Below are 11,050 nucleotides of genomic sequence, written 5' to 3' on the forward strand. Positions count from 1 at the left end.
TTTTATTTACCTATCTATAAGTAGAACAAAGATGGTTTGGCGTTTAAATATTTCTAAGAACAATGATCATTGTAGTTACAGTTCAACTCTAAAACTTGTACGTAAATTGCTTTATTATTCGTGATAAGCATTTAAACATGGTTATTGTCAAACCATAAAATACAACAAACATAAACAAGATATTCAAGTTAGATTTCAAACATTGTTTAGGGAAGGAAATGAATATAAGTGAAGCAGAACATTAAATCACTGTGTTTAACATGATTTTTTCATGTTGGAAAGTTATTTTTGTCATCGTTTAATCTTAAATGATCGTTGTAGAGGGTTTTCTTCACTTAGTTACGTACATCAACATATTTTGAACTTTTGATATGATAAAACTTGTTTGTTGATATGTGTTGATTTGCCACTGAAATAACATACTAAAGTCAATATTTTATATGTGTTCTTCATCTTTTATAACTGATCAATGATTGTGGACAATGTGTGGTCGCTAAATATATTTTTATATGTTTGTAAACGATGATCGTCCAGGTTAATAAAGTCCTGAGAAGGACTGTTTTTGTTGTTGTTGACTGACGTTTCGACAACCTTAGCGGTAGTCATCTTCAGAGTCAAATGAGGAGTAAACGTCAGGTAAGCCGTATTTGTTGTCTGGTTCTTACATCATTGTATTGTGTGTACATGAAATGTGTATTGTCATTGTGAATTAGTCAACAACAACAAAAACAGTCCTTCTCAGGACTTTATTAACCTGGACGATCATCATTTACAAACATATAACGATACTCCCGGGTTCAAACCATTTACTTTAAATATATTTTTGTTGCAAGATTTATCTATTTACTTGGATTCGTTCATGTACAGGAAGATCAATAATTGTTGGGTGGGGGCTCATATTAATTTATGTATATGATATGTTTTTATTCTTCAGTTGCTAGCTATTTCATGTAGTTTGCCTATTTTTTTTTAATAATAATCTAACCAATGAAAAATGGTTTTGGTTATAGGCGTGCAGATTCTTACATCTTTTACACAATTTTGAGTCAACTCTCATAAAAATTATGCCCACCAATTTTTCATTGGTTTTGTTATTACAATGTTTTGTTGACCATTTTTATTGTTTTCATCACTTTTGTTGACTTCTTGACACACTCCCTTTTTTAGCAAGAAAAACTGTGGCAGGAATGTAGGATGATTGTTAATTTGGAGATCATATTATGTATGCATAATATAGGCTACATGTGTTAAGTTCCTTTGAAAACCATTGTTGTCTAGGGATCATTACATCCAAATGTTTATGCCACCCCAACCACAGTATAGAGAATATACAGTAGGACCACTTTCTGTGCAACTTACTGCTGTATATATAATTATATTACTGGGTGTAGTTTGCCAGCTTAGTGCACCAAATGGTCAAAAAATGGTAGTGTCTGACTGTCACTATGGTAATCACTTGCGGAATAAGATATGCATGGCACAAAAATATTCAATGCAATCTACTGTATGCTCTCTATAAAATTATACTATATGTTCCTATAACCGTGTCCCAATTACATTATGTCTTCCTTAGGTCCTAAGTCGTGAATGAAGCATTAGTCCAAATAAATTACACCTCCTCATTTTTTTATCATAATACCTTCTAAACAATGATAATGGTTATGAATTTTTAAAGAATAAAATTTTCAGTGGTGTAGCCAGACTGATAAAATGTTTAGTCCTTCTTTGTACGTTTTTATATTCTTTTACTGTGAAAATAATAGGCATTTTACCTTGTGAGTCTTAAAGTGTCCCTTCCACCAAAAAAAATATTTCAGCAATATCAAATTTGTCGATGATTTTAAGACTCGTTGAGGAAAAAAATTTGAGTTTGGTGAAATCGTTTGATTTTTGTAAAAGCGTTAAATTCACTAAAATCGTATATTTTTGTGAACCATGTCCGTGATAATGAAGAGTCTGAACCTAGCTAATTTTCTGACGTCATCCAAGGTACTTGTGTTACACGAGTCGTGTATTCAATTGCTATCAAGTCAATGCTGGCTGAGGCACAACTCTATAAGCACAAGTCTATAAGCGCCTAATATCATTGCCTAATTGTATTGCCTAATTGTATAAGCGCCTAATTGTATAAGCGCCTAATTGTATAAGCGCCTAATTGTATAATATCATTGCCTAATTGTATAAGCGCCTAATATCATTGCCTTTGCAGTAGTAAAAGCAGAAAAAAGGTAAATAGTTGCATTGCAGTCAATTGTACGAACGAGTCAAGCCTTTGCTCTTGTATGAGTCTTCACATTATGCTTTATAATTATAAAAGGCCCGAGGCCAAGCGAAGACGGAGTGTCAGGGTTTTAAAGCAAAGCGCGTATTTGAGCCTTCCAGTGCTTCAACACTTTGTTCGGCTCGATTAAAACCAGAGGATTTGGAGCGTCAGTTCAGTAGTTTGCCGAATCAAAAAAACGCTAATTTTCCAGGGCTTAGAAAAGATGAGATTAGAATTTGTATCTTTCCGACCTTCCATGCTTTGGAGTCAAAATCCGAATCATTATCGCTCAAGTTTCATCGCGTTCCGAGTTTTCTGTCACGTATCCCGGAATAAAGTTTTTGTCAGATTTAACTGACTGAACGCTCAATTCTGATTTTGATTCATCGCTTTCTTTGCAAGACATAATTTTCTCGAATATTATAATTAAACAGCGTGAAAGAACGTATATGTTTAATATAAGCTAAATATGCCCGAATGCTGACTATATTGGATGACGTCAAAATACCTTCTAGTGCCAGTTTCTTTTGTATTATAGAAAACGACGGATTTAGGCCAAAAATGTACAACTTCAAGATGCCATAAAAGCTTGTTGATTTTACCAAATTTCTGTAATTTTTTCTCAGAATGGCTTAATATCATTGACAGATTTCATATTGCTAAAAGTATTTTGGTGGCAATACGGAAAAAGTGTCTGAGTGAGGGAGTGTTTGTCTGTCTGTCGTGATATCTTCGGCTGTGTCCTCGTTCATAGTCGCAAATGCGAACAATAACGAAAAGTATTGTTTTGTATAGTATAGTCAATGCTTGGAACTTGATAGCTACACTGTGCAGTCCGTGCTTGTATTTTGTTGTGTATTTTATTCGTATATCACTTTCTTTATCTCTCACCCTGTGTTCTGTTTTTTGGTGAGGAAAATGTAAAGCAGACAGGATATAGTTTTCTTTATATTTATTTCAATTAGTAATGACGACGATTTGGATTTAACAGATCGTCAAAAAAGACGAAGAATTTAAATATATTATGACCCTATGGAAAATAACTAGATTAGCAATGATATATGTACCATGTGCAATGCCTCCTCATTTTAACAATAAACATAAAATAGTAAATTGGAACAGAATCATCGGCAACATAGTCCTATCAATAAGCAAATATTCGTACAACACAACAAACCGATTCGATATATATTTTCACCACACCATTGTTAGACAAATAAGATATAATCTTCATTTAAAAAACTCGTATTACTTCGATGTTAGCACGTGAACACCAGCACGCATAACATGCACTAAGCGTAGGAGAGCGATAAAAATAAATACTGATAATTACTGGGCATTTTTATTAAACATACAGCGCAGAGAACGTTTTGTAGAAGAGAAGTGCCAAAGAAAGGAATGGTTTCATTTTGTGGCCATTTGACATGAAAATATTTTTTGTTATTTCTCATATGCTATTATTACGGAATGACCTTGGGACTTGACCTTGGGAATGGCCTTGGGACTTCACTTAATTTAATGTAAAATACAACACTAAGCAGTTGGACTACTGACTACTGTTTGTTCCATGTACTGTAACTCTGGTCAAGGCTACCCACATGTACACACTTGTACCTATTTTTTACGTACCTTGTACATCTGGAGACGGTTGCAAAAAGCCTGGATAGCATTATTTGATGGATAGTAAAATTTTCAAATTTGTAGAAAAAAGTGTTTATATTTTCCTTACGGGAAAGAAATTTTGTAATCTTTGAAGCAATATTTTATTTCAATGATTGCTCAGCTCAAATCACATATTATTCCATTTTAAGAGATTTTGTAAAAGTTCAAAACAATTTGCCATCTAATGGATAAAACTATTCTGCCTTTATGTAACCGGCCGCAGGTTTTCCTTTATATTTACAATGAATTTGTACCATAGAAGTTATACCTACTTTTTTTTCTGCAGGAAGCAACATTATGTCTGTCTTGAGCTCAGACATGAAAACTAATGGTTTTAAGTTGATGAGATTAATTGTTGATGTTGGTGGAGAAGCTTTAAGAATAACATTGAGGAAACAACTATCAGGTAATGATTTATTCAGTGTTTTAAATAACAATAAAAATTATCGTAAGCTTTTGTCGCTAAAAGATAAGCAAATAAAGCAACATCAATGGGATCTACTGTATCCTCCTCCTCCAATATTACCAAATGAAAATAAGCTTGACATTACTTTACTTTGTATTCTCCTGCGTAATATTTGTGGTCTAAAAATACCTCGTGATCCAATATGGACGTCAGTAAATGATCCCTCTGATCATTCAACTGAAGCAGATATTGCCCGTATCAGGTTCTTTCGTAATGATCGTTTTGCTCACTTACCTAGCACTTCAGTAAGCTTTGATGACTTTGAAAATTTTTGGCTGGAAATAAGCGAACCATTAGTTCGTTTAGGAATAAGTCAGGAAGAAATAGATAGATTAAAAAATGAGTTTTTTGGTAATGAAGAATGTGAAAGAATTTTGAGAGAATGGGATAGATTAAAGAACGATATAACTGATATTAAAACTGACCAGAGAGGTATTAAGAGAACAGTGGAGGGTGTAGAGAAAGATTTACAACAGGTAGAGAATCGTTTGTGTGTGATTGAAAGTAATCAGGAAGAAATGAGAAGCAATCAGGAAGAAATAAAACGTCAAATTCACTCACGTCCAGTAGAAGATATTTGGACAAAAAAGCTTGTAAGTTGTAACTTTGAAAGTGAAATTAGACATCATTATGAAAAATTTTTGAAGGGAACACGGGAATGGGTTTTTGATGAGTTTTTGGCTTGGTTTGAAGACGACATTTCTCAAAATCGTGCATTTATTATTTCTGCTGTAGCTGGCATGGGAAAGTCTGTAATTGCAGCTACTTTATGTAAACGTTATCCACAATATTTGACTGCAGTTCATTTCTTTCAACACAACAACAGTCGTTACAATAAAGCCAATGTACTTCTTCAATCTTTAGCGATGCAAGTTAGTCGTAAGTTTCCTGCTTACAAACAACTTCTTGTGAAAAAACTTTCAGGTCAACTCTCTGAGCCTTTGAATAACATGAATGTGGAAGGATTATTTTCCCTTCTTTTTACTGAGTTGTTTTATAATATCTCAGAACTTCCCAAGCGAATGTTAGTTGTGCTTGATGCCCTTGATGAATGTGGTTATCCAGAAAGAGACGACCTTGCTAATTTGATTGCTAATCACTTACACAAACTTCCGCCTTGTTTTCGTTTTGTAATTACAACCAGACCTAACGAAGTTGCTTTGAATAAGTTCGAAAAATTAAATCCACTGTTCATTAACTGTAGCGATTATCGCAACTTAGAGGATATTAAATTTTTGATTAAAGAAAGAATTGGCTCTACTGACTGCCTTCCTGATGTTAAAAACAGTTTGGCAGAAAAAACTGACGGACTTATGTTGCTTGCATCACTTCTTAGCAGCGAAGTAAAAAATCAGGATTTGTTGAAAGGTTCCATACCAAAAGATCTCAGTGAGTATTACGAAATTTGCTTAACAAGATTAAATAAGGAATTAGATTCGTTTGATATTAGTAACGAAAAGTTTCAGTCAATTTTAAATGCTCTGGCTGTTGCTAGAGAACCTCTTCCTTGGAAAATGATCGATGACGTTCTTTGTTTGAATTCGAATCGCATATCACTTGGGGTTAGAAAAATTATTTCTTGTCTGTTTGTTAGCAATGAAGAAGGATGTGTTTCGTTTTTTCACAAATCTTTAAGTGATTGGTTGTTGGATGATCGAAATCATGATTACTCAGTAAAAACTTCTTGTGGTCATCGACTTGTTTTAGATTTTTGTTTAAAATCTTTGGATAACCTCAAAGCTCAAGGTGTAAACTGTGATGTCATTAAACATGTGACTGTGAGGTATTCAGTCAAGAATTGGTTGCTTCATTTACTTGATATTTCTGGTAATGAATGTATCGTTGAAAATGTTGGTAAATATCTTGTTGACTTGGAAGTTTTAGTTGCTTCTATTTTGGTTGACTCTCGTCGCACTTTAGAAAATTTTAAACTATTCAACGCACATGATGTGTACTTTCTTATTTCTGAGGACACTCGATTGTTATTTAATGAAGTTTATTCTGTAATGACGTACTTTGTGCGCTGCCCCACGTACTATAACAATGGATTAGTTTTTTTGCAAAACGTTGCCAACGACGTCAAAGATCTGTCGTCTCAAGCCACCACAATGCTTCGAACACGTTTCAAAGATTCACCATATCTAGAGTACAGAGATACGGGTTTCTTAAATGCTCGATTATTGCGTTTAGATCGATATTTGTTTTCTGTTGATGTTTCACGAAATCATGATTACGTCGTCTGTGGTTATTATGAATTTGTCGTGCAACTTTTTTCATTGAGAACAAACCAATGTTTATGGATAAAAAATATTGCTGGTCAGCTTAAGCAATATGAAGAGAAAGAATTTTGCGTTGTCTTTCATCCATTCGAAGATTTGATTTTTGCTTCTCAGCTTGATAAGATATTACATATTAATGGTAAAATTTCCTCCAGTCCGTTTCTTTGTGATGATTCTACTTCTAAGTTCTTTACCAACAAATGTTTTTCTAAGGATAAGTACACAATGGTCACTAGTTACAAAGATACTTTGACAGTATGGGACGTTGAGAAAGGTGAGAAGAAACGCAGTATTAGATGTAATGATGTGGTGACCTTACTGTGTTTTTCTAATTCTGGAAGATATTTGTGTGTTATTAAGAAAAGCAACGTGGTTCTAATATTTGATGTAGCGAATAATTATGAAACACTCGTTTACTACGATCATTTACTGAATAATTTTACTACAAACTTTAGTGCTTTGTTCACTGTTGGTCTTCATTCTTGGTGTTATCAAGGGTGGGGAAAATTCTATGTGAATCCCACTGGTGAGAAACTTCCTGACTTGAATCCTGCTCTGGGATTTTTGCCGCGTGCTCTTGATCCTTTCGATGACAAGAGATCGAGCATTTCCTTTGATGGGTCAGAAATGTTTTACTTTATTTTGAATAACGACAATGTTCTTTTGTTTAAATACAGATTTGACTTTTATCTTTATTCAATACCGCGTGCATGTTTACCTAACAGTGACAGTTTTCGTAAAGAGAAATTTTGCTCAAATGGAAAATTTCTGTATCGAAGCAATGAAGAAAATTCAAGCATATTTTTATACAATCTCAACACATTTGACTTTGTTGTCAAGCAATATTTTGTTAGTGACATGGTTGCTGTAGAAAATGGAGTTATTTTGCTTACGGCAAAAAATATTCCTGAGCTTTGGAATAATGATTTGACAAAACTTGTTTATAGTTTCGATGAGCTAAAAGGTACAAACAAAATTTTTGAGGTGAGTGATGTATCATTTGCTTGTCAAAAAACTGATTCTTTTTTATTTTTTAATGTTGAAAACAAGCGAAAAGAAATATCAGTGAATTTTGAAAATTATCGAAATGTGCACGTACTTGCATGTAGCTCTAAGTATCACGTGTTTGCTAAAGTTGAATTTGAGGATCAGATTGTTTTCTGTATGTGGCATGAAGACAAACAAGTTAATGGTTGGGATGACGTAATTATTAAGGAGGAAATCGCCGATTTATTCCCCAAAGAAGACGTTGAAAATGACCTGTGTCATCTTACTCGCTTTATATATTACGCTGCTTTTTCACCTTCAGCAGATAATTTAGCAATAAGTTACAGTAATGTGGATGTGAAAGTATTTGACGTTAAAAACATACAAATTATTTGGGCTTTTAAGGCTTTACCTGAGTTTTTCTTTGTTGATGATAGGTATATAATTATTAATCAATTCAATTTGATTGATTTGAAATATTTTAAGGCTGTAGAATTACTTTTGCCGCTTGTGAAAATATCTGAAAGAATTTTATATTACTGTCGTAAACGCAAACTTGCTTTAATTTTTTCCTTAAAGGTCCCACTACAATGCGTAAAAATCATCTTGCCACGAGGATAAATTTGATCTTTGATGATAGAATTTCTCACCGTTTTGGATAATGACTATATTATCTTTAAGAAAATCTTGTTCAGTTTTTATGCATGATCCCTATCATTGTTGACATTTCAATTAATGTCTGTTTGCGTATGATTTCATAAAGCGACCTTTGTCTAATTTTGATTGTTCTGTACAGAGACCGCAGTCTACGATAATGTCAACATTTAGAGAGATCATGTATAAAAGCTAAAGTTAATCAATAAAAGATGAAAATTCAATGAAAATAAAGACAAACCATAAACACAAATGATTTCGTGTCTAAGATAATAATTTCCCTTGCACAAGAATATAATTTTATTGACTTTTGTCTTATCACACAAACATATAAAATGCAAACTATTGTTAGTTATTGTACCACAGGTTATATTTTGTTTATATCTACACCATGTAAACATATAATTATCATGCAAATGTATTCAGTGTAGGATGGTTTCAAAATTGCTCCTTTTTCGATTCTCTTTTACACCAAAAACAAGTTTTTACTAATCAAATCATTACTATCTTTCACTGAAATAATTTCTTAATACTTTTTAATTATTGCATTTTGATATACAAAATGTCTATGTGTTAAGTTGTTAAGAGAGACAAAGACATCCCAATTGTTACTTCGGTTATATGAATGTTTTCATTCTTATCAATTGAAAAACGTAAATTTATAATAAAACAATGGTACCTTTGCTAATTTTTTAAAGAAAAACTAAAAATTTGGCTGTCTTTCTCACTGACTGTTAAAAAGTAAGTCGTAAATTCCACAATAAAATGACTTATGATTGACGTTCATCATCGTAATAAACAATATAACCATTGAGATGGAACACTCCAAACCATGTGTAGCTGTACGAACAGGAAAAGTTAACTAAAGTCAAAGAAAGTTTTTCAATATGGAGAGACAGAGAACAAACCACAATGTTGCATATGGAAGGGTGCTTAATGAGAGGTTTTTAACTTTTAATGAAAAATCGATATCAAGCGTTGTTAAAGTTTGAACACTTTTACTTTGTGAATCGATACTTATGGGAGGTATTTTTTAACAATATCAACACAAGAAGGAGAAGCTTTATTTCAGGAAGTGACGTAATGACATAAATGACTAATTTATGTATCATGTTTTTCTGTGGATTTATTGTTGTACTTTATAACGTCTCCCAGGTCACATGTTCATTGAAATGTCATCTGTTCAATCAAAATTGGAAGATATGAACTTTTACATTATTAAAATGGTGAAGCTGGCTGTTCACTTTGTTCACTTTTTATAAAACTGAAGCGTGAAAATTATCATCTCATGTGGACGTCTTCATGTGAACATAACAGATAAGTAATCATGACAGTGAATAAAAAGAATTTGATTTTAGTACACTGTTGCTATTGGAGATGGCTAAACGATTTTTTTGCTGCATCATTGAAGCTGCTTCTTGATACAAACAGACTGTCATTGTGGCACTTGATCGCCTTTGCGCATGCTCTGAAATATGTATGTACTTGAATGATACTATAACATTTGTGATATGAATTAAGATCTTATCCGCAACATGTCATGAAAATGTTGCAAACGTCAACTATGGATGGTTGTAGAATAAAAGTGATCAGTTTAGTTCATATAAATGGTCAACAATGCATTTACAACAAAAATGACTTCAACATTAAAGAACGACATCAAGTTACGAGAAGGAGAAATTTGGAAAATTTTATCGTCTTTCTTTTTCAAGATGTCACCTTTGTAGATATACTATGTTTTATTTTTTATGTAGTGAACAATTTTAAATAATTAAATTTTATTTCATATTGTTGTGTACATATCTACGTATAGTGAATAGATATCTTTTATAACAACTCATAAACGGACATCTACCATAAGCAGACATTAGGTTGTGGTCTCAATGATGTCCGTTTGCGAGAGGTTAAACAGTATGAAAACTTTTCGTTTTTATTCTCTATATTTAAGTTTCTTGATTTTCGTTTTGCTCTTTGAATGTTAAATGCTAAATAAATGAATCCTAGATAACTCAACACCAATTTTTGGACTAAAAGTAATTTGCCAAATGCCATGGGAAGAATTACATCAATCGTGCTTTACAAAAGGAGGTGTTGTATCTTGAATTTAAAAATACCAATTTTGAAAAATAGCATTGAATAGTTGTTTAATAACTTTCACTCAATATTTAGTAACATTTTTTGGTAACTGTCATCTTGTAAAGCAAGTTAAAAAATACCCACATTGTATCAAAACAGAAAAATTGCCGTTGGCATTTTAGAGTCTGGTTTGGATTCATTTATTTAGCACTTATAATAAATTATTTAGGGGAAACTTTCTTTTTGCGTGATGTTTTGTTGAACTATGTTTTTTAAGGCGTATTAACATAATTTTATGTACTATTAATTTGTATGTTATTGGAGGAAATAATCGTTGTATAAATATATTTTTTGCAGACATTTTACGATATATGTGCGTTGATTTATATCGTGTCTTGAATAATTTTCACATTTGTCCACTACACCAAATCTATATTGAGACTCTCGGGAAATTAGGCTCACTATTTGTCGAGGGAGAGTACATTAAATGTTTTGTTGTAGCTATAGGAAAAAAGATCATAGATTTCGACAGCTCTTGAATAAAGTCAACATCTTTCTGGGGAAATTCAGCCTATCGACATTTCATTACAAAATCCTAAGGGTAACCACAGAATATTAAATCGACTTCTGCGTGTTTTCTGAATCCTTTTTTGCTATTAATAG

The 11,050-nt window shown here is 32.6% G+C and overlaps 1 protein-coding gene across 1 annotated transcript in view; it reads left to right on the top strand.

Annotated features, from left to right (window-relative positions):
- LOC124450546 overlaps positions 1-10,752 on the top strand; it is a 93,134-nt gene extending 82,382 nt beyond the window's left edge. The window contains exons 9-10 of the mRNA XM_047001199.1: positions 4,771-7,654; positions 8,237-10,752. Coding sequence (XP_046857155.1) covers positions 4,771-7,654; positions 8,237-8,278 — 2,926 coding nt within the window. The 3' untranslated portion in view covers positions 8,279-10,752. The remainder of the gene's footprint in view (positions 1-4,770; positions 7,655-8,236) is intronic.
- Positions 10,753-11,050: the final 298 nt, after the last annotated feature.

Source organism: Xenia sp. Carnegie-2017, unplaced genomic scaffold (genome assembly GCF_021976095.1).
Source record: "Xenia sp. Carnegie-2017 unplaced genomic scaffold, XeniaSp_v1 HiC_scaffold_24, whole genome shotgun sequence".
In the NCBI taxonomy this organism is placed as follows: domain Eukaryota; kingdom Metazoa; phylum Cnidaria; class Anthozoa; order Malacalcyonacea; family Xeniidae; genus Xenia; species Xenia sp. Carnegie-2017.